Consider the following 25,226-nt stretch of genomic DNA (forward strand, 5'->3'; position numbering starts at 1 on the left):
TAAAAGGAAAAAAAAAAGAAAAAATTTCTGATTTATCAGTGACAAGTCACAAAATGTTAGTCCCAAGTAGAGTTATTTTTCTGTGGTGCAGTATAGTTTAAATGTTACTAGATTGTTGGCTTCTGGAGGGCAGGAACCATGTATTTTTCATCTATCTGTATGTACCTTATATATACACATATGTATATGTGTGTATATACATGTATATAGTGTATATAGTATATTAAGAAACAGCATGAATTTGTAATGAAGAGGAGACCCGAGTTCTACTAGTTTTATAATCCTGGGCAAGTCACAATCTTTCTGAGCCCCACTTTCCTGGTCTGTAAAATGGGATAACAATGCTTGCTTTTTTGTTGTTGTTGTTGTTGTTATGAGGATCAGATGAGATAATGCTTGTAAAAAGTTTATTACAAATCTTAATTAGCTGTTTAAAAAGGAGCTGCTGCTATCGAGTGTAACAGTAATGATTCTTGAATTTCAGGAATGAAATCAGTGACAGTGAAACTGAACATACTGATCCAAAAAATCACAGTGTTGCTATTTAGTTTCCTCTCCCAAAATTCTACAGCAAGATAACAGGCAACCCTTGATTACCCAGAACCTATTTGAATTCATATATGCAAAACTGAACTCATTATCCCTAAACCCTCTGCCTTTTCATTCTTCCCTTCTACTGTCAAGGGTACCACCATCCACCTACCTGCCTCAGGCTCAGAACTTAGGTGCCACCCATGACTCCGTATTACCTTTCATCCCTACCTATAACCATCTGTTGCCTATTTCTGCAATTCTCTTGCATACACTACCTCTCTCTTCCAAAATGGTTACCACCCTGTTCATGCCCACACCTCCTGAATTTTTACAGTAGCCTGCTAGTTCGTCTGATTGCCACCCAGTTCTCCCCACTCCAGTCCATTCTTTTTTTTTTTTTTAAAGCAGTTGGGGTTAAGTAACTTGCTCAAGGTTACATGGCCAGTTATTTCTGGGTGTGGTGCTAAGTATCAGAGCCCAGATTCGATCCCAGGTCATCCCGACTCTGGGGCTGGTGCTCTTACTCGCTGAGCCACCTGGCTGCCCCTGTCTTTTTTAAATTTTGCAACATTCATTTTTGGTTTTTATTTTTTTTTTCCTTTTTACATTTGTATATTGTATGTGTGTATGTATATGTAATTTGTATATTTTTGCATTTGTTTTTTTTTTATGTTTAAAACTTTTTATTCACATTTTGGCTTTTACATTGCCATAGTATCCCAAGTATCTTCCCTCCCCCAAAGAGCCATCCCATATGACAAATAGCATTTTTAGAGGCCCCCCTCCCCCCCACCTAACAGATAACTGACAGCTACATTGAAAAAAATCTGAAAACAAGTGTAACACCTGTGGACTTCCTGCCTCCAAAAGAGGTAAGTTAGGAGTGAGTCATATATACAAACATAGCAAATGTGAGGATTTGTTCTGCTTGGCTAGGCTTATTTGTGGCAGGGATTATGTTTCTCCCTTTTTGATGTGGGGGGCAGACAGGAAGGTAAAATGGCATACTGGGGAGGGGCAGCTATTGATAGGGTTGTTAAAAAAAAAAAGAAAATGATAAAAGAGGGTCATGGAAGTATCTTTAAAAATCCATAGAAAGGAACAGGAGGACATTTACAGGGAAAAATACAGACAGGAAGGAAACTTTGAAAGTAATAAGCTGAATTGATTATAAATATTTTATTTTAAAAGCAAGTTCATAACAGAGGCTCATAGTTTCACGTATATTCCTCTTTTTATGTTCTGCTTTGTACCTGGAAATGTTTTCTACCTCTTTTTCTGTTAAATTCAAGACATTTTTAAAATTCCCTGCCTCTGCAAAGAGAGGGCAAAATTAGTTATGTATTCCCTATTTCCCACTTTCCTACTATATAGATGGATGTAAAGATTGATAGATTGGAAACTCTCAGAGCCAGACTTGCCAGCAAATGGGAATCTGTACTATTCTACCTATGCTAGGGATATGCTAATAAATGTTTAACAACAAGCTTTCCTTCCAGATATATTTGTTGTTGTTCAGTCATTTCACTTGTGTCTGACTTTGTGACCCCACTTGGAGTTTTCTTGGCAAAGATACTGGAGTGGTTTGCCATTTCCTTCTTCAGCTGATTTTACAGATGAAGAAATTGAGGCCAACAGAGTTGACTTGCCCAGGGTCACACAGCTAATAAGTGCCTGAGTCCACATTTGAACTCCTGTCTTCCTTACTCTAAGCCCAGATATATGCACGTATCAACAGAACAACAAATCAAGTCCTGATTTGTAGTGTGTGTGGTCTCTGAGGTGTAAATGCTTACAGTGAAAATGTAGTAAGTCATTCAGAGCTGACTCTAGCACACCTAAAATTTTCCCTAGGACACTGGGTCTGATGCTCCTTTTGAGAAACAGATCCCTTTAAGAAGCTGGAAGGACTATAACTAGAAAACATCAACTCATTTTTTTTATGTATTCATATGCCCATATACCTTCATGTATAGACATATATATATTTCTATTCCCTTCAACTATTTTCATACTGAGAAAAGTTTCATCAATTACAATATTGTTTTTCCATGTAGGAATGTAAGTAGTTCAACTTTGATAAGTTCCTTATGATTTCTTTTCCCTGTTTACCTTCTCATGCTTCTCTTGCTTCTTGAATCTAAATGTCAGATTTTTTATTCAACTCTGTTTTTTTCAGCAAGAATGCTTGAAAGTCCTCTATTCCACTGAATGCCATATTTTCCCCTGAAACATGATACTCAGTTTTGCTGGGTAGGTGATTCTTGGTTTTAATCCCAGCTCCTCTGCCCTCTGGAATATCCTATTCCAAGCCCTTCGATCCCTCAGTGTAGAAGCTGTCAGATCCTGTGTTATCCTGCTTCTGTTTCCACAATATTCAAATTGTTTCTTCCTGGCTGCTTGTAATATTCTCTCCTTAATCTGGGAATTCTGGAACCTGGCTATAATATTCCTAGGAGTTCTCTTTTTGGGATCTTTTTCAGGAGGTGATTGGTGGATTCTTTCAACCTCTGTTTTGCCCTCTGGTTCTAAAACATCAGGGCAGTTTTCTTTGAGAACTTCCTGGAGGATGATTTCTAGGTTCTTATTTTGATCATGGCTTTCAGGTAGTGTGATAATTTTAAAATTATCTCTCCTGGATCTATTTTACAGGTCAGTGGTTTTTCCCATGAGATATTTCACATTGCCTTCTGTTCTTTCATTCGTTTGGATCTGTTTAACAGCATCTTGATTTCTCATAAAGTCATTAGCTTCCATTTGCTTCAGTCTAATTGTGAAGCAACGAATCTCCTCAGTGAGCTTTTGAGACTCCATCCGGCAAATTTTTTTTAAGGCATTCTTCTCCTCATTGCCTTTTTGAGCCTCTTTTGCCATTTGAATTAGTCTATTTTTTTAAGGTGGTATATTCCTCAGTCAGGCTGTTGACTCTCATTTCATAAGTTTATTGCATCATTCTCATTTCTCTTCCCAATTTTTCCTCCACTTCTTTTATCTGCTTCTTAAGGTCCTCTATGGCCTGTAACCAGCTTGAGTTTTCCTTGGAAGCTTTTGATGTGGGAGTTCTGACTTCACTGTCTCCCTCCTGTTCCATGCTTTGCTCCTTTTTGTCCCCAAAAGGGGAGTGTAATGTTGGAATCTTCTGTCTGCTTTGTTTCCTTTGCCTGGTCATGTTGCCCCTCAGTCACTTGACCCCTGGACTTTTTGCCACAGTAGGACTCTGCCACCAGACTGGGGAGCTTTCGTCCCCAGTGCTGGGGTTTTCTCAGCTGCTGGAGGTATCACATGGATGCCCTGTCCGAGGCCTTCACACACTCTGGCAAGCTGTACACACACCCCAGGACCTTCACCCTAGACTGCAATCCAGATCCAAGCAGGTTAAAGCAAGAGTGATTACCCCTCAGACTGGTGCTTGGTCCCCGTACACTCTGCAGGCCAAGAGCTGAAGCTGCCACATGGTGCTGGCTGGCTATGGAAAGGTGGGGGAGAGGCAGCTTCTTGCCCCGGGGGCAAAAGCCATGTACTTCTACTTACTACGTCCTAAAGACCAGACTACACTGATGTCTCACTTTGTCCTTTGCATCTGTGTTGATAATTTTGGAAATGGCCACATCTGCTGCTGATCTGGAGTCCCTCCAGCAGGTGGCTGGTCAGGCCTGCCCTGGGGTTAAAACCCCTGGCTCACAGGGGCCTGGGCTTGGCTCCCAGAGCATTGAGCTGGCTGATTCTTGCCGGCCTGCCAGGCTGTCCTCAGTGGGAGGTTAGCTTCTCTGTGTCGTTTTGTGGGTTCTGCATCTCCAAAGTTTGTTCAGAGTCCCTTTTTTACATTGATTGGGGAAGGTGGAATTTCCGCTGGAGCGCTCCTATGTTTTTGCATTTGCACATCGTTTTCTTCACTTTCCTTTATTTTATATCTATTCAGTTCATGTAAATCTTCCCGTTTCTTTGGCTTTATCATTTGTTAATCTTCTTTCGGGCATAATAATATTGGATTACACTCCATATACCAGTGTTTATTTGGCCATTCCCCAGTTAATTGGCATCCACTTTATTTCCATTTCTTTGCTATCACAGAGAGGGTTGCTATAAGTATTTTGACACACATAGGGACTTTGACCTTTAAAATTGATTTCCTGGGGTATAGTCTTTGTAGTAGAATTTCTGGGTCAAAAAAGTATGGATGTTTTAGGCATTTTACTTGCATAATTCCAAATTGCTTTCCAAAATGGTTAAACCAGTTCATGTTCCACCAAATAATCCTCTAGTGTGTCTTCTCACTTCTCCAACATTGACTTCCAATCTTCTGTTATCTTTGCCAATTTGCTGGGTGTGAATTGAAACCTCAGCAATGTATTGATTTTCATTTCCTTTACTATTAGTTACTTGGAGCATTTTCTCATTTGGTTGTTAATGGTTTGTAATTCTTCTTTTGAGAACTGATTATTTTTTGACCACTTTTGTTTGGGTAATATCTTTTGGTTTCACATGTATCGGGTGTTTATGTATGTTAAATATGAAACACTTATCTGAGAAATTTGATACCAAGATTTTTTTTTTGCAGAACTCTTTTTAATATAAAACAAAAATTTAAACATATTTCAAATCTTCACTATGTCCACAATTCTTATCTTCACAAGACACATGCTAGAATGTTGGATCACGCAGCAGTCTTTGGGAACATGTGCCTGTGTGGAATAAAAAATGTCAAATCCTAGGATGCTCAACCAAGTCACGGAGCTTGGACTCACGACACTAGAGCAGTCCCTGGCGTTTCAAGTCCTCAGATGTTTTCTTTTTCACAACATTTCCACTGGAGTCCTCATCTTCCTCCTCAGTGTCAGGCTGCCACCGTTCAGAAGCCTTCTGCAGTTTCAGTTTGGCCCACGAAGAGACAGCATCTTCAATCTGGGTCACATTAGCAAAGTGGGCTGTATTTGGAATGCCCAAGCACCTCATGCCATGAGCATGACGCCACTCTGCAAAATGCCGCTGGAAGGCCTTGGGTCCTCGGTAGGGGTAGTTGCCACAGATCTCACAGTTATAGTTGATATTGAGTCCGTGCAGCTTATACAGCCAGTAGGGAATGGGTTTGCTGTCCCAACCCAGGGGCAGGTTTTTGGGGTTGTAGATAATCTCATTCTCTTCGTCTTCACTTTCACTCTCACTTATTTGCTCTTCCTCTTCCTCCTCTCTTTCCTCTCCTGTCCGTGCCTGTTTGTGCTGCACATTTTCATGAGGGAGATGCCACTGTTCCCCAAGAATCTCTACATATTCATAGATCTGGGCTTCAAGGAAAGCAATGTCTTTATTCCTCTCAGTGTCCCTCTTGGTTCCTTTTGATTTGGGATTCTTTGCAAACAGAGAAGAGTCAAGTGATTCCAGGGACTTGCCCTTAGTGCTGAACAGCCTCTGGGCTCGCTCTTCCAGTGTACCGCCACATTTCAGTCCTAAAGCCAAGAGTGCAGATTTCAATCTGTCCAGACCCAAGGAGGCCAACTCCTCCCAGGAGGAAAATGCAGAGAGGTCAAGATGGGCTCCAGCATGGGTCAGTGCATTGCTTGTCTCTTTCGGCCAACCTGGGGAGGGTACCATTGTCCCACTTCTTCTCAAACTCATTCTGAATCTTCCCAAACAGTTCATTCTGGTCTTGGAGGGGCTTCACCCTGTCTGTGTAGTCCTGGAGGTACTCAAGCAGCATCTCCAGGTACCTCTTATATTCTGCATTCTTCCTTTCCTTGGGACTATCAAATAACTGGTCAAAGATAGACAGGTATGTGATATAATCCAGTTTCTCAGACGCTTTCAAGTTAATGTACTTAAGATAGCAGTCATGCAGATCCAGGTAACGGCCATATCCTTCTTCATCTGTGAACTCCACCAAGTTTTGTGCCTCTTCACTAGGATTTTCTCTGGCTTTCAGGAGCTCCTCAAATTCCACTGACATTGGCACACAAATCTCGTTTGGGTGCTTCCAGTGGAATTCTTTTATCTGTTTGAGTCTATTATAGAGTTCTGCAAATTCATTTGGTCCTGAAATGGCACTGAGCTCCTCCTTTCTTAACCCATCCTTGTCATCATACAAATCTCTCAGGTTCCCACTGACTTCCATATACCTGTCCTGCATAGCCCGAGTGCGATGGTCTGAGTTGATCTGGTCCCGGAGCGTGGACTTCTTAATGAGCATCTCCTTGGCCCTGACGTCCATGAGGCGCTCCTTCTCTTCATGGTAGCGCCGCCGCTGCTGCTCCAATATGGTCTCCATCTTGCCTCCACCCCCATCCCACCCCCCCCGCCCATCCCAAGATTTTTAAGGGGCTTACATTCTAATGGGGAAACTAGCATATGTAGGGGAATCAGTCAGTAAACATTTATGGCTTTTTACTTATTGAAGGAAGTCAGGAAGCAGAGATAAGGAGGGAAAGAATTTCAGGCAGGGGTGATAGCCAGTTTCAGTGCCTGGAGCTAGGAGATGGAGTATCTTGTTTGAGGAACCTCAAGGAAAACCATTGTCAACTGAATGAAGAATAAGTGTCAGGGAGGGAGTTTGATGGAGAGTGTAAGAAGACTGGAAAGGCAAGGAGGGGCTGGGTTATGAAGGGATATATATAATTTTTTTTTAAGCAATCAGGGTTAAGTAACTTGCTCAAGGTTACACGGCCAGTTATTTCTGGGTGTGGTGCTGAGTGTCTGAGCCCGGGATTCGATCTCCAGGTCATCCCTACACTGGAGCCGGTGCTCTTACTCGCTGAGCCACCTGGCCACCCCTGGTTTTATAATTTTTTAATACTTTAAAAAAATATATTTATTTATTTTTAGTTTTTTTTTCTTTTTGGAGGACAATTGGGGTTAAGTAACTTGCCCAAGGTCACACAGCTAGTATTTGTGTTAAGTGTCTGAGGCCAGATTTGAACTCAGGTCCTCCTGACTCCAGGGCTGGCCTTCTACTGACTGAGCCACCTAGCCGCCCCTATTTTTAGTTTTCTGCATTCATTTCCATAACATTTTGATTTTCAAATTTTCTCTCCATCTCTCCCCTACCCCCCACCTCAAGATAGCAAGCCTACTGAATACCCTTTCTCCCAATATGTTCTCTCTTATATCCTCCCCAACTTTCTAGTGGGGCAAGATGGATTTCTATACTCCAGTGACTATATATCTTATTTCCCAGTTGCATGTAAAAAATAATTATTTTAAGTATTTGTTTTTAAAACTTTGATTTCCAGATTCTTTCCCTTCTTCCCTCCTCACCCACCCCCACTGGGAAGACAGGTAATTCAATATAGGTTGTACATGTGTAGTTGCAAAAAACATTTCCATAGTAGTTATATTGTGAAAGAGTAACTATATTTCCCGCCATCCTATCCCGCCCCCACTTACTCGATTTTCTACTTTGACCCTCTCCCTTTTCAAAAATGTTTGCTTCTAACTACTGTCTCCCCCAATCTGGCCTCCCTTCTGTCATCCCCTTTCTTATCCCCTTCCCCCCCTACTTTCCTGTAGAGTAAAATACCAAATTGAGTGTGTATGTTATTCCCTCCTTAAGCTAAATTCAGTGAGAGTAAGGTTGACCCTTTCACCTTCTTGCTCTTCCCCTTCATTGTAACAGTTTTCTCTTGCCTCTTTTATTTGAGATAATTTATCCTATTCTATCTCCCTTTCTCCTTCTCCCAATATATTCTTCTTTCACCTCTTAATTTTATTTTTTAGATATCATCCCTTCATATTCAACTGAGTCTGTGTCTTGTGTCTATGTATACATGTACACACATACACACACTGACATATATTCATGCACACATATACCCTGCTGTACATACATATATATGTATGTGTATACACACACATATATTCCCTTCAACTATGTTTTATATTTGATCCTGGAGAAAATAGGGAGCCAGTAGAGTTTATTGAAAAGGGACAGAGAGGCATGGTCAGACCTACACTTTAGCACAATCAGCTTTTGACCTTTAGAAAATAAATCTGACTGAGTAAAAGATGGACTGAAGTGGTGATAAACTTGAGGAAGGGAGACCATCAGAAGGCTGATCCATGTTTGAGGTGGTGGGGACCTACATCAGGATTGCTTTAGGTTAACTCATTTGATCCTCTCAATGGCCCTGGGACGTAGGTGCCATTATTATCTCCATTTTATAGATGAAGAAACTGAGGCAAGTTAAATGACTTGCCCATGGTAGTTACATAGCTAATGTCTGAGGTGAAATTTGAACTTAAGCCTTCTTGACTCCAGGTCCCTTGCTGTGTTCATTGGACCACTTAACTGAAGTGGACAAGGAAGGGCACTTCACTGAGTTGGGGAGTGGGGCTTTGGGGGAGTTGATTGATAGTCCAACTAGGAATATTGGAAGAATTGATAGGAGTATGGTTTGAGAGGAAAGGTGGTTTCAGAAGAAGGAGTAAAGTGCAGGATAGTTGGGCCTTTGCTGAAATAAAGTTCAGGGAAAGCCAGTCACCATTTAGGAGAAAGAAGGGCCAAGAGTGTACGTTCCTCCAGGACATAGTCTCTGTTTTCTCATCATGTTTTTCATCATCATCACCTACTTCTTTCCAGGCTATAATGCTTCCCTCACACCTTACTTAGAGATCTTTTAGATCCTCACGCTCTATTTCCTTGAAGTCTTTGGAAGCTGCTTTCTTTCTTACCTCATTCCCACAGGCTTTATTTTTGTGTAGCTACCTGAATCAGATTGCACTGGATTTTCTAGACTGACTTTGCTTTTAAATGACTCTTCCACCTATGTCATAGGCTTCATATCTCCATATCACATGTTATTTACCAAATGGATCACCAAATGAAAATCAGCATTTTTGAGCTGAAAAGGACTAGATCTTCTATCAAGAACCCTTATACTAGGGGTGGCTAGGTGGTGCAGTAAATAGCGTATGGGCCCTGAAGTTAGGAGGACCTGAGTTCAAATGTGGACTCAGACACTTGACACACTTATTAGCTGTGTGACCTTGGGCAAGTCACTTAACCCTTATTGCCTTGCCTTCCCCCCTCCAAAAAAAAAAGAACCCTTATACTATATTATAGTTGTTTGTTGTCCTTTGTTTTTGAGGAGGAGCAAAATGGCATTGCTATGTCTGGGTCATGGTACAGTGTAACAGATTGTGGCTGGTCAAACCAATATGAGCTCAGAAGGCTCTACCACAGGTTAGAAACAGATAGTTCATACGAACATAGGTCTCTAAATTTGTGCATCTCACATTTCCTTTGGGCTGCTGCAATTCTGCTTTACTTACAGAACACGGCACCCTCTTCGGTGAGGGCATGCCACAGGATCCTGTGTCAGTTTCTCCCATGTCTCACAATTGATTCCAGAGTTCTTTAGAGAGATCTTGGAAGTGTCCTTGTGTCACTTCTGACCCCAGTTTGAGCACTTGCCTTGTTTGTGTGAGTTCTGTGTAGAATAATTATTTTAGGCAAACCTGTTTGGTATTTGAACAACATATCCTCTCCCTCTCTTTCTCCCCCCTTTTTCTCCCCCCTCCCCCTCCATTGGAGTTGTGCTCCCTGCAGTAGATTTGAATGCTTGGAAGTTTAGCTTGAGAACCTCAGTGTGGGGTATGATATCTTGCCAGGTGATCTTCAGAATCTTCCTAAGACAGTTCAGATGAAGTGAATCATCTTCCTTATTCAAATATATTCCCTTACTAAAGAATCCTAATACCTATGGTATGCTATGCTATGCTATGCTATACTTAGACTAGACTAGACTAGACAAGACTTAGACTATACAAGACCCTTATACTATAACCTGATAAATGGTCATTTTAACCTCTGGTTGAGTACTACCGCTGGCCCCGCCCCCCCCTACACACACTTCTCAAGGCAACCTATTTAACTTTTGAACCATGCTAATTGTTAAGAAATTTTTTCTGACACCGAGCCTAAATTGTTTCTGTAGCTAGCTACTTTTAGGTCTTTCCTCTGGGGTCCAACTGAAGTTCTAATCTCTTTCCCCTGACACCCTTTCCTTCACTTGGCTCCTTATACCCCTACCCTTGGACCTGTGAGTCCTGGACACTTTTATCTCATACTCCTCTCAGTGATAATCACTTCATTGTCTCAAGGAGATAAATCTTTGAGCCATACCTTCTTCTCCTTCCCTAACCTCTCTCCTCCCACCCTGCAGGATGGGATTCTTTCCACTATTTTACTCTTAATTTAAAATGCCTGTGACATAATATCATCAATTCTTACAGTCTTCCAAATATTGCCTTATCTGAATTATCCCCATTTCCTTTCTTTTAGCTGCCCTTATTGCTGGACATTTTTTTCCTTTTTGGGTAATTACTGATACCACTCGTGTCTTTAGAGGAACCTTCTCTATTTAAATTTTATGTTGTGAGTTTTTGGCCTTTTATTTAAAAAATAGCTGTAAATAACCACTGAATAATAAAATGTCACTGCTTAATAATGCACTGAAATGTAAAATGTGCTTTTTCATGGTTATGGGTTACTTTATTGGGGGCATTTCTGGTTATTTGATTCCTGCTGCTGGGGAGGCTAGTGGATCACTTTAGTTTCTGAGTTTTGGGCTGCTGTAGGCTTTGCTGATTAGGTCTCCTGGTCAGCCTCCAGGAGTGGGGGATTACCAGACTTAATAAGAATGATCTAACCAGCCCAGGTTAGAAAAAGGAAGTCAAAGCTCCCATGTTTGAGGAACCAACTTCCAGCCTGGGAAAGACAGGAAGACCCAGTCCCAGTAAACAAATAAGCAATTTAACTTTTCCTCAATTTTCATCAAATGATAAAATAATTTTTAAAATCTGCATTTTTTTCATTTACTACTGCTTCTGCTTTAGGTGATTTGTAAGTCAGATGCTCCAACTGGGGATGTTTTACTCGATGAAGCTTTGAAACATGTTAAAGAAACTCAGCCTCCAGAAACAGTCCAGAATTGGATCGAACTGCTTAGTGGTAAGCTGTAAAGATAAAAAAATGAACATTGAATTTTGTTAACAATTTTTTAAAATTACTGTAGTTATTTGGAAATAATCTTGTTTCATAATTATAAGCTTATTTAAATAGATTACTGTAACATTTATATAAACAGAACTTGAAAGAAATTAAGTAATGAGTTGATATGATAATGGTTTTCAGAATTCTTATTCTAGGGACCCTAGGTGTTTTGGGTGATTGGGGGAAGAACAGAGGTTGGAATAGACAGTGGGTTTTGTTTTTAGAAAAAAATATATGTAAAATAATATAAAACTTAAAAGAATTAGTTCATTATATAAAAACTAGAAAATCACATTCATTAGCCAAAATATCTCCTCTTTATATAAATCATAACTTGTATGTGAATTTATTTTCTGACCCTGTTAGTATTCAAAGTAGTATATTTAAAACTGCTTATTTTGAAAGGTTTATAATTACTTTGAGGAATCGTCTCTATATGAGAATAAACTGGATTGTTAGTGTGTGACATGTGTGTCTAGAAATGTTTCAAATGGAAAAAGATATTCAAAGATTTTGTTTCCTCAATAATGTATCAGTTAAATGAAAAAAGAAAACAAACAAGATTTCAGTTACTGACTGATGCTTATCTATTCCAACTTTATATCCTGAATAATTTAAACGGTCCCATTTACTACAAACTTTGTCACTTGGAATAGAGTCAGTTTTAGTGGAAAGTGTCTCATATGACAGTGTAATTTGTATGTACTTCAGGAGAGGTAAAGAAAGATGTCACCTCCATACCATACACTTTTTTGTTAAGTATATGTAGGAAGAACTTTGTAGATGACTGTAATCACAGGAATTTGTTTATAATAGGAAGGCTTACACCTCATATGTCTTATATTGTACATTATGGTATATATTGAGTATAGCCAGTAAAGCCAGTCTTCATCCTCATCTAAAGTGTAGCCTTTGATTGCCCCTAATGAACTTTTTGGTTTAGTACTGGTAATTGGGAGGAAGGTGATGCTATTGGAAAGATTTTTAAAGGTGCAAATTTAAGAATTGGTCAAATAACTCCTTTATTTAAAATAGAAAAGAATAAACAAGATTCCAGTGTTGTTGAACTTGGTACTTGGTAAGATATTTGGTTTTATACTTTTTCTGAAATGTTGAAACCTTCCAAGGAAACAACCTTTGAACCTATATGCTGAAAATTCTTTAACTTAGACTACTGATTTTATTTGTTACAGAAGGATAAATTTTTAATCTGTATTCAAAGATCACCTACTTCAATATGGGCATTTTACAAAAGGGTAAATGGTGGATGTTTCAGAGGATGTAGTCATCTAAAACATTATTGTACTTCCATAAGAAATCTTCTTAAGACAGTTTATCTACTGAGGGAACTAGAGTTGACTTTGAAACACATGAGCTAAAAATAATAGTGGATTCTGCTTGTTAACACTAAGATTTACATAATGCAATTTTTATTTTTTTTAATTAGATTTTTTTCACTGAACAAAAATCTGTTTTCCTTCCATAAGAAAAAGAAGGAAACAAAATTTTTGTAATATGTATAGTCAAAGAAAACAAATTTCTGCATTGGCCACGCCCCCAAAATATGCTTTATTTGGCACCCTGAGTCCACTGCTTCTCTGTCAGGAGGTGGTAGCAGTGTTCGACAGTACAATTTTTCTTAATTTGGTACAAGATTAGATTCATTTTTTTTTTTTTTGCCTTTTGGAGGGCAATTGGGGTTAAGTAACTTGCCCAAGGTTACACGGCTAGTTTTTTTTGTGTGGGTGTTAAGTGTCTGAGGCCAGAACCGAACTCAGGACTCCGGGGCCAGTGCTTTAATCACTGCACCACCTAGCCGCCCCTAGATTTATTTTTTTTAACTGCCATATCATACTCTTGGGTCATTAATATTTGTAGTTCATTCACACCAAGATATTTTCTAAATTGCCATCTAACTTTCCTATCATCTCAAACTTGAAGTTGATTTTTTTTAAACCTAAGCATAAGATTTCCCCATGACTTTTATTTTAGATTAATTCCTGTATTGCCACCTACCTAGATCTTTTTAAATGCTGATTCTGTTAATCATTCTGTTAGCATTCTGTCCCAGATTTGTTTTACATGCAAATGTAATGAGTTTGCATCTATGTCTTTATCCAAATCATTGATAAAAACGGTGGACAACAAACTGCCAAGTACCAGTCCACTGGAGACTTCCAAGTTTACATTGAACTAGTAATTAGTTAAATAGTAATTAACTCCTCTTTGGGTCTGACCATCTCTAATTCCACTTAATTGTACTATTGTGCAGCCTGCATCTCAATTTTTTGCTTCCTTTTCTGGGACCAAGAATGTTTGATTTTTGTGCTTCTGCTGAACAAGTTGTTAACATCCAAGCAATGACTTGGGTAAAATTTATGAATAGTATGCTGGATATCTTGGAGACTTACAGATGACATTCACCTGTAAGGGCTAGCTAACACACTGAATGGAAGAATCGAGATGCAAAAGGATCTTGAAAGACTAGGCAGAGGTTCCCAAAAGTGGTAATACTGCCCTCTGGGAAGTGCTGGAATGATGGGGGAGTGGGATAGTAGCCTTGGATGCAATTGGAGGGCATTGAATAAAAATAATGGTGTCAGTGGAAGCAAAAGGAAAGAAGAGAAGAACATTTTAAAAAACCATACATGTTTCATCTGTTATATAACAGAGTTAAAGCTGTAGTAGTCATGCTGTTTTCCAAATAAAAGTTATAACTGACCCAGTGGTCAAGTTCGTGAACAAGTCTTAAGCAATTGGCAGGGGAGGTGTTGTGCATTGTCGGGAAGTCTAGCATAGGTGAGTAGGAATATGGGCATGTAGTGACTTGTTTACAAAGCTACTATCAGGTTACGTGATGAAATATTGTGTCATCAAAATTTCAATGCAGGAAAGAACCCTAAAATTTACAATAAATTATTAAATTTGAGATGCATCCTTTAAAAATATATTTTTTTAGATGATGCAGATTTACTGGGAAATAAGATATACAGGCACTGGGGTATGGAAATCCATCTTGCCCTACTAAAAAGTTACAGAGGGGATGGAGGAGGATATGAGAGAGCAGATTGGGGGAAGGGGTACTCAGTAGGCTCGCTATCTTGGGGTGGAGGGTGGGGGAAAGACTGGGAGAAAATTTGTAACTCAAAATCTTGTGGAAATGAATGTTGAAAACTAAAAATAAATTAAAAAAACTAAAATAAATAAAATGATGCAGATTAAAAAAAACATTAAAGGATTAAAGAAAGTAGATTTCTGAGTAATTTTTCTTTTTTTGAAAAGGGGGTGGTAAGCCAAAGAAGTTTTGAGAACCTCTGGGCTGGAGCATTGAGCTGAATCTAAAAAGATGAAATTCAATAGAGTTAAAAAACCAACTTCACAGGTACAGGAAAGAAACATGGGGTAGATAGTAGTTTCTCTGAAAAATATCTAGGGGTCTTTGTGATACGTATGTTCAGTGTGATGTATAAGCCAAAACAGCTAATGAGATATTGTTTGGCTGCTGCTGCTGGTCCTTCATTCTCCCATCAGGTGGGTGATGCCATGACATGAAAATGAATTGGAGTCTTATTTCCTTTCTTCCTTGGGCGTCATACTCATACTGCTGTGTGTTCTGCTCAAAGGAAATGTAAAAATTGCCGAAATCTTTTTTTTCTGAAGGATCAAACCTTAAACCCAAATCACTCTGACTCTTATTGATTGGTCCACCTATAGGTTCCAGGCCAAGGCCTACTTAGTCATTGTTTGGACCCTGTTTGGCTCAGAGTGAATGTAAATAGTAATTGTTTCTGTTTTGGCCAAAAACCCTGAGGGTCTTCCCCCTTCCAGATATATATATATATATATTTTTTTTTAACCAGGTAAAGAGTCCATTTCTCTGCTTCATTTCTAACCTAGCCTTAAGTACTGAATGGGCATAGTCTCAGTCAAACCTATATTTGCCTACAGTAAGGGAACTCAGGAATAGAGAGGTGGTAGTCGTGTACTATCCTCAGATCCACAAGTTTTTAATTTGGAGCCTTTGAATTTATTTTTCATTGTTTCAATGACTGTATTTCACTGTAACTTTCCTTTGCAATCCTATTTTATTTTATGCATTTAAAAACATTCTGAGAAAGAATCTGTAGGTTTCATTAGATTCCCAAGAGAACCACCACACAAAAAAACTTAAGAACCCTTGTCCTAATCAGACTACATCTGAAGTATGATCTTCAGTTAATGAGACATAAGTTGGAAAGCATTTAGATTCCAATCTTGTTGATATGGAGGGGAAAGTATAGAATGCTTACCCATTTCCTTCTTCCCCTTCTGGAGGGTGAAGTCAGCCTATAGTTTACACCACCTTACCCCCTTTTTACTTCATTAGTTGATTCCACCTTATGGGGTGTAGAAATGGATAACTAGTCATTGTAGGTTTTATACAGCTAATTATTCTTAAGAGTTTCAGAAATGTCATCCTATTCTGAAAGATTAGGAAAGAGTTGAAATTAAAGTAGCCTAGAGTTATTCATGGTGTGATTCAGCGGTACTATTTAGCAACAAATAATTACTTAACTTATATAAAAGGAAAGTTAGGTAATAGTCTCAATATAAAGCATTTTGTGTGTGTGTGTGTGTGTGTGTGTGTTTGTGTGTTTTCAATCTCATTGATCAGTTTGATGAAGGACCCTGAGTCCATGTCATGGGACTTTTTTTAAGGGAACTGAGGAGTAAAAGAAAGTAAAAGGAACTGAGCTTGTAAAAGAAAATAAATACTAAGGAGTTAAAATGATGCTGTCTGTAATTTTTGGAAGAACTGTTCTGTGGAAAGGGGATTACACTTGTTCTTTTTGACTCTAGAAAACAAACCAAAGCATTGGATGGGAAGTTATAAAAAAGTTAGATTTAGGCTTGATGTCAGGAAGAACTTTCTAACAGTTAAAGCCATCTGAAAATGGAATGTGCTGTCTTGTGAAAGTTACCTCTAGAAATTCATCAAGCAGAGAGATGCTCGATAAACTTACTTATCAAGTATATTAGAATGGGGATTTCTTTGTTGGACTAGATGATTGTTGAGGTTCCTTCCAACTCTAAATCCTATGAACTTGTATGTATATCTCTACTATTTTACAATTTTTTTTTAGTGGCAAAAATAGAGTACTGATTTTCACAGGGCAGGTTTTCATAAGTTTCTTATTAGAAATTCTTAGATGGGAGTAATTCAGTAAATCCCTTCTGTTACTAAAATTACATCAGAACTAAGTTCATTATCTGGTTTCTGGATGAGTATTAGTAATTTTGTTTAGCAAAGATAACACAAATTGTTTAAAAATCCACTTGATTATAATAGAGTTTTTAGTTGCTTAACAAGGTGAATAGGTTTGCTACGTCTGTCATGCCTTTGGTAACAATTGAATTTAGCAAACATTTAAGTGTCTAGTGGTCTGTGCATCCTACTGACACATTTTGTTTACAGAAGCTTTATTAACTAAATAAATATATATGAAGCAGAGGAGAGTGTTCCAGGATATCAGAAAGAAGGGTTTATATTATTAAATACTGACTAAAATACACACACACACACACACACACACACAATGCTTTATATTGAGTTGTATACTCATCCCCAAAATCTAGTTTGATTTTGAAAATGTATAATTACATAGGTTGAATCTTCCATAAAAGTCCCATTCCAGTGATTCAATATGGCATTGAGTTCTTCTTTGAGGGATCTGGTGACACTGAATCTTCTTATCTTATCCATGCTGGAAGTGCAGCAAGCCTTTTCTGACCCTAGTACTGCTTGGCACAGAAACTTTATACTGTGCCATTTTTCTAAGTGGGGCCAGTTTGCTCCTTCTTATGCAGCCTGATGGCTCTCCATTCCTGGGGGCTCACATATTGGTGCTGGACTTAGTGTGGACACCCATTCAGAATTTAGTCATATTGCAGCTCAGAACTCTGGAACTCAAGTGATCAAATATTGAGTGGTCACCAGTTTCAGCCTCCCCCCCAGCAGAGACTACTGACATGTGCTGCCATGCCCATCTAATGCTCAGTTTTTTGAGACTGCTAAAAAAAAGGCGTGCAAGTAGTAAAGGCTTTGAATATGGTCCTTGAAATAGATGGCAGTCTCTAAAGGCAAGCCTAGCTAATTTCAGGGAAGTGCATCTCTAGTAGGTTTGGGTCCTTGATATCCCATAAGTAGAATATTAAATGGCCCTTAAGATTTTACTGCATCCTTTCTATTCTTCTATGAGAGTAACAGAGGTGAAAAGGAGGGCAGGAGATACTAAGAGTCACATAGATTTCAGACCACTGGTAGCTTGAATATGACAATCAGACTGTTGATATGGTATTGGAAGAACTGAACCCCAAGAATATTAAAATTCTCATGATAAATGAAGGGAGGATGGCTCATAATTTCTTATTTAGAGACAAAGAAAGGAGTTATCAAGAGTTGGTTTCATTATGCACCTAAATAGAATGTGAAACTTCATTTCATAAGAATCTTACCTCACCTTGCAATGGTTATAACATGAACAAATGCAAAAAGAGCATTATATTGCTAATTGTAGTTTTTGAACCAACATGTTGCAGAAGCTAAAGAAAGAAAATTCGATGAAGAACTTTACAAGGTCCTCCAAATCAAGTCAACGTATATTAATACCTCATGACTTCAATGCAAAAGTGGGCATAAAGACACTGAAAATTTTTGGAAAGTGTGTTTAAGGACAAAGAGGTCAAAGGCTTGTTGACGACTTTTTTAAGAAGAGAATCAGGAGGTACTAGACATGGCAAGTACTAACCAGTACTCACAATAAAGAAAGTTATCTCATCTTAAAAAACAGAAAATAACTGGTGACCAGTGTAGGCATCATTTACAAATCAGGTATCTGTGAAACAATTGACTTGCTTAGAACCAAACTAAAAATATCAAATTTTGGAGGATAAAGAGGAGATGTTAACCATAAACAGTTAAAGTACCTCCACCTGTCCTATCCAGAGATTGGTGGTGAAAAAAAAAATGGAAAAATGTGTCATGAAAAAGACACTAATATGGACCATAACCATTTCCTCTAGAAATTCAAATGATACAAAGCAGTCATCACCACAAGAAAACTAAAAAAGCCCATACATCGCTTCAGTGAATACATGATCTTACCAGAGACACGGCAACCAAGGACCACAATGATTTAAAATATAAACTTACTAGCAAAATGTTATAGGAGATCATAGAAGACACAGAACAGTTATCACTTCATAAAACAGTACTGGTGGAGTAGAAATACTGAAAGTTTGGCATAATACTCAATTTGGCAGTCATTTTTTTTCCTGTTAATGCCACAGTTAAATTGTTAATCTGTTTCATTGGACAAAATTATCCCTAAGTTGCATTTGTTATGAAACTTAATATTACCTTTTGAAATAGAGCTAAACAATACAGTGAAAAGAAAACTGGATTTGAAGTTAGAGGACTAGGATTTGAAGCCCAGTTCTTTGGCTTGCTACTTTTGTGACTTGAGGTACGTCACTAACATCTCTGGGCTTTGGTTTCCTTACCTAAAAAATAAGCCTGTTAGACCAGAGCAGGGATTTTTAACTTTTTTTGGTGCTACAGACGCCTTTGTTAGTCTTGTGAACTTTATGGACTTTCTCTGAGAATAATATTTTTAAATGCACAAATTAAAAGACATAAGACTATAAAGGAAATCTATTATATTGAAATATAGTTATCAAACTTTTTTAAAAGTTGCTGAACCCTAGGACTACACACTGGGAGTAAATAATCTCCAAGGTACCTTCCAGATTTAATCTATGAGTGTGATCTATGGATTTAAATTATTAATTAGTAGCTGAATGTGCAAGGCACAATAGTCTTATATAGCTCTGGGAATACAAAGACACAATGAGATAGTTACTACCCTTGAGGAGCTCAGTATTTTCTGATCTTATTAACAATTAGGATATTTTTCAAATAATGTAGATGTCAACCCATGCAGGATGCCTGTCCATCCTGTGACAGTTTCCTAATCCTCCTTCAGTTCTTCCCAACAAATTCACCATAGGAAGGGAGTCCATCCAGAGTTCTGGGAACCTTTCTTGTTTTCTCCTATCATCACAAAGATACTAGTGGAGTTGTTGGACTGTCCAAAGGATGGCTTTGGAATTTGATTATTTTTATATTGTGGTCTGCTTGCACACACCATGGACCTCAACATGAAGGAGAAGACCTTTAAGATCCCTTCAGGCTCTAGATACATGAGGGTATGATCTTTGTCCCTAATATACTGTATGGATAAAATAATTGAAATATCACTAAAGAAGACAGACATGAGAGGAACAGCTACACCAGATACATGCAGGTGAAATCTCAGTGGTGACACAATGTTAAAAGCATTAAGGAATCAATTTCTAACCCCTCTGAAAGAGGGGGAATATTCTGAATAGCTAGAAAAAAATACAGGGTGATATTATTACAAAAATGATAAATCCAGAAGACAATAGTAACTACTTACCTATTCTCTTTTCTCGTCCCTACTATCTACACACATATTACTGGGTACCCTTGATGAAAAAGAAATAGGCTTTCACTAAGCGATTTTCTACAGTAGTCCCATTTGAAAGCTATAGAGAATACAAGATTTTTGTATTATTGTCTGGTTATGTTCTTGAAGTATTTAATTTAGAGCAGCAAATAGTATGACAGACTCTTCTGCTTCCTCTAAAGTGTCCTCCTGATTATCAGTACAAGATAATGACTCTGTCTTAAGGGAATATCCTAGACAGAATTCAAATAAAGAAGGGATTCCCTATAAAATGGTGAGTTCATGTTTTCAGATGACATACTGCTTTTTACATCTGAGGCCCAAATTACTGTAGAGCTTTTTCAGTGAAGTCCATGGTCATTCAAAAGAAATTGAAACTGACTTACCAATCCACTTAGGAAAAATAGAAAAAGATGGGACAATACTGATTGCCCAGACTTTTATATAGCTGTCAGCCTGTTAAGGCATAAGTTACATAGGCCTTGGACAGATACTTCAAATAGACTATCTGGACCCAGAACTGAATATGAAGAAAAGTGGTATGGATTTCATTGGAGGAAGCTCTTTCAACTGTCTTAGATTAATATGACACAAAAACTCTTTTTAAAACACCAGTATTATTCTTCTGAGATGTCATACAAGTATTATTATACCCATTTTATAGATGAGGAAACTTGAAGGGCGGCGTGGTACAGAGAGACTTATATAGCACTTTTAAGATTCACAAAACCCTTTATGGATGTTATATTATTTGACCTTCACACAATTATCTTATGAAGCAGGTGCTATTATCATCCCTATTTTTAGAGATAAAGAAACTGAGGCTGAGTGAGTTTAAATGATTTGCCCAGAATCATACAGTAGGACATTTCTGAGGCAAGATTTGCTCTCCTAAATAAGATATACAGGCACTGGGGTATAGAAATCCATCTTGCCCTAGAAAATGGGGGAGGGAGGGATATAAGAGAGAACAGATTGGGGGAAGGGGTATTCAGTAGGCTTGCTATCTTGGGGTGGGGAGTAGAGAAAAATCTAACTCAAAATCTTGTGGAAATGAATGTTGAAAACTAAAAATAAATGAATAAGTTGAAAAAAAAAACCCACCAGTATTTTTCTACTATAGGCATATGGCTTTGATTTATGGAACATGACAATACCTATAGAGTCAGAATCTTAAGTGACTTAAAGAGTATTGGAGAAGATGTATGGTGGGCATAAGTAGAGTTTAGCATTTTATTGTTAATGATTTGTCTTTATGAAGTGGCATAAAAGATGTGGTCACAGCATGTATGATCAAAAAGAAAGGTAGGTCAGTCATGACAAGTAAAATGAAAGTTAATGGATGGACAGCCTCTCTGTTCTGTATAATATTATAGGAGGATATGGATTAGAACAGCACAGGATGAGAAGATGTGGTAAAGTTGTGATTTGAACTGTTGGGTAAGAATTCCGGAGGTGATAAAATCAAAGCTCTGCTGAAGAAAAGGCTGAGTACAAAATGCAGCAAATTAAATTTTCACAGATTTGAATTTTCACCAGTGCATTCTTCCTCTGAATAACAGGTAAAATTATAGTATCAAAGTTCAAATTGACCTTCCACATATAGACCCCTTTTATAGCATAAATGTTACCATTTAGAGACTATCAATCAGGAGTTCCGAGTATGCTTTTAATATAGGTAAGTCACTTAATTGCTGTGCCTCAATTTATATGCGTATATCTATACTTACATGTTATCTGTGTGTGTGTCCATATATATGCATATACACACATATAAACAAAAAATGAATGAAAAAGCATCTATTAAGGGCTAACTATATTCCAGATTCTGATGAGTGTTGGTGATACTACTATAAACAAGCAAAACAGTTAATAATTTTAAGCTGCCTGTATTCTGATATAGAAGACTAATTAAAAACAGTAAGGGGAGGAGTGTTTCAGTCAGAAAGTCCCATGGATGGATTGGATTTGGATTGTGATTGGAGTTGTTGAGTTATTCATTGATATTTTCTTTCTAGTAATGGTAGTAGTGTTGATTTGATTATTCTTAGAGCTAAGAGTTGGAAAGCTGAGCGGTAAGGAGGTGAGAAGGTGTATCACCAAAGCAATATTCACAGCACTGACAGCGACTGAATATGCCGGTGTAGTTCTGAATTGCAAAATATAATAGACTCCATATAGAAGACAGAAGCAAAACATTTATTTATTCAGACACCAGAAAAACAAATCCATCATAACAGCAAAGAAATCTATGCAAATTAACACTGGAGAGGGCAACACCATACCACAACTTCCCCCCAAGTCTCCTTGCCTGCATCTTCTCTCTCTCTCTCCCTCTATCCTCCCCCCCCATACTAAGTGCTCTGACTCCCAGCTTCTTCTGGGCTCTGCTCCACCCTTCCTGCAAATTCTTCTCACCACAGGTTCCATGTGATTACATTTGGCTTATTAAGGGGCAGGGAAGATCTTCAAATTCCCATTACTATTACAGAAGAGTGTGTATATATATATATATATATATATATATATGCAGGCCAAAAAAATAACTGGAAGGTGGGGGATGTGGGTCTGGCCTGGATATATGGAGATTAGAATACCAGGGTACTAGAGTGGAAGCTTGAATTTTGAATCAGAGTCAGAGCCTGGAGCTCAGGAGTAATAGAACTTTGCAGGGAAGCATGAAGATAGCCAGGTCTGAATGAATATGGAGAATTCTCACTGATGAGAAACCCAGTGTTCCAGTCTACTGTTCATGTATATTTCTAATTTTTTTATACTTTAGATACTGTACCTTTCAGCTTTGGGGGAAGTGACTAAACTTCCAGGATCTGTGTTCTTTGAGTGCATATTCTCATTGGAAGGCTTGCTAACCTTTCCTGAATCTGTGACATTGGAAAGATATACATCTACCTAAATTATCATACCTCCATAATCTTGAATTCAGAAATTCCTCTCTAATTATATTGTCATGTTCTTCCATCTTTCCCTTTGCTTTATTCTTCCCAAGTTAGTTTTCATTTTCAGTGAAACACTTTCGATTCCTACATCTTCCTCAGTTATTGCAGTAAAGTTTTCTTGTCCCGTTCCTTCCTTCCTTTCCAGTAATTGCCCTCTGCTAAACTACCTAACTATATACTGCCTTGATCACTTGAATATCTTGCCCCTGTGTCTATTTGCTCTTCCCTTAATGATGTTCCTCTAAAATGGGTTACCTCTACCATCTGTCTTCTTAATGCCGAGCTGAAGTATGCTGCCCAGAGGAAGTCATAGCACATATTCCATCTCTTGTTTTCTCTACTTGCATGGCAAACTCCCTGCTTCATACTTTTATCATCTGTAGCCTGAATTATTTTGGTGGACTTTTAAATGGCCTTTCTACCTCGTTTCTCCTCATTCTTCACAACTGCCAAAGTTATATTACTAATGCACAGCAATGACTGTTATTACTCCTCTGCTCAGAAAGCTCCAGTAGTCTCCTGCTGCTGCTAAGATAAAGTACAAACTCCCCCATCTGGCAGTTAAAGTCCTTTACCATTTACTCTAGTATGCTTTTTAAAAATTAATGTTTTCTTCGCTTCTCCCCACCTCCACTCCCTAGTCTGTCATGAAGCATTTTAGCACTTGACTTGTTCCAGGCACTGTACTTAGCTCTAGAAATACAAAGAAAGGCAAAAAAAGGACAAAACAAAAAAACCCCCAAAACCCTGTCACTTCCCTCAAAGGAGCTCACAGTCCAGTGGGGGAGAAAACATAAAAACAGCTGTGCATGGACAGTATATGCAATAAATTGGAATGGGCAGATCAGGAAAGACTGCTTGTAGAAGGTAGGATTTTAGCTGAGACTGGAAACAAGGGAGGCCAGGAGATAGGAGATGGAGACAGCATTCTGTATATGCAACATAGCCAGTGGAAATACCTAGAGTCAGGAAATATCCAAGGAGATCAGTGTCACAGACTCATAGAATATGTGGGGGTGAGATAGAAGAAGACTGGAAAGGTAGAAGAGGGCCAGGTCATGGAGAACTTTATATGCTAAACAGAGGATTTTATGTCTGATCATGTAGATAATAGAACGGGATTTTATTGAATGGGGAGCAGGGAGGAGGCTGTGTGTGAGACAGAGAGAAAGATAAAGAGAGAGAGTGTCAAATCTGCACTTTAGGAAGTTCAGTTTGAAAGCTGGGCAGAAAACTGACCAGAGTGGTAAGAGGCTTGAGGAAGAGATGCCAACCAAAGGGTGGTTGAAATAGTTCAGGCCTGAAGGGATGAGGACCTGTACCAGGATGATGGCAGTGTTAGAAGAGATAAAGGGGTGTGTGTAAGATGCTACCAAGGCAGAAATGACAGAGGTTGGGAGGTAATCGCTAGTGTGTAAGCCTGGGTGACTGGGAGAATGGTGGGGTCCTGAGCAGCAGTAGGAAAACTAAAAAGAAGGGAGGGCTGGAGGGTGAAGATAGTGAGTTCCTTTTTTTGGATGTGTTTAAGATGTCTATGGAGCATTTGGTTTAAGATGTCTAATAGGAAGTTGGACATGCAGGACAAGATTAGAAGAAAAAGGTTAGGGCTGAATAAATAGATTTGGGAGTCATTAAAGATATTGTAATTGCACCCTTGGTAGCTGTTGAGATCATCAGATGAAATGGTGTAGAGGAAAAAGAGAAAAGGGCTTAGGACAGAACCTTGAAGGGGCACCTGTGGTTAGAGGGCATGATGCAGATGAAGATCCAGCAAAGGAAGCGGAAGAAGAACAATTCTGCTTGGAGGAAGAAACCCAAGATGGTAGTGCTGCAAAAACCTATAGAGAAAAAATGTATCCAAGAGAAGAGGGCCGTCAGCAGTGTCCCGAAGACTGTAGGAAGCATAAGTATTCAAAAAAGGACATTAGTTTTGTTGTCTAAAAGTTCATTGGTAACGTTGCAGAGAATACTTGCAGTTTAGTGTTTAAGTCACAAGCCAGTCTGCAGAGAATGAGAGGAAGCAAAGTGAAGATGCCCATTAGACAACTTTTTCATGGAGTTTAGCTACAAAAGAGGCTAAAGAGATACGTGAGAGCGATCTAGTGGAAGTTTTTTGAGGTTGAGAGATACGAGTATGTATGTGAGCAGTTTGGAAGCAATTAGTAGATGGGGAGAGATTGAAGATTAACAAGAGAGTTAGGAATGATAGAGGAGGCAGTCGCTAGA

General features: G+C 38.6%; 1 protein-coding gene and 1 pseudogene across 1 annotated transcript in view; one reads left to right on the plus strand and one right to left on the minus strand.

Moving 5' to 3' along the window:
• LOC138171483 (Golgi phosphoprotein 3-like) overlaps positions 1 to 25,226 on the plus strand; it is a 69,403-nt gene that overhangs the window by 33,971 nt on the left and 10,206 nt on the right. The window contains exon 3 of the mRNA XM_069100990.1: positions 11,359 to 11,473. Coding sequence (XP_068957091.1) covers positions 11,359 to 11,473 — 115 coding nt within the window. The remainder of the gene's footprint in view (positions 1 to 11,358; positions 11,474 to 25,226) is intronic.
• On the minus strand, positions 5,076 to 6,802 carry LOC138171478 (splicing factor 3A subunit 3 pseudogene; annotated as a pseudogene).

This window comes from Petaurus breviceps, unplaced genomic scaffold, assembly GCF_028583685.1.
Source record: "Petaurus breviceps papuanus isolate PSGF00001 unplaced genomic scaffold, PetGlider_PUasm1.0 128, whole genome shotgun sequence".
In the NCBI taxonomy this organism is placed as follows: domain Eukaryota; kingdom Metazoa; phylum Chordata; class Mammalia; order Diprotodontia; family Petauridae; genus Petaurus; species Petaurus breviceps.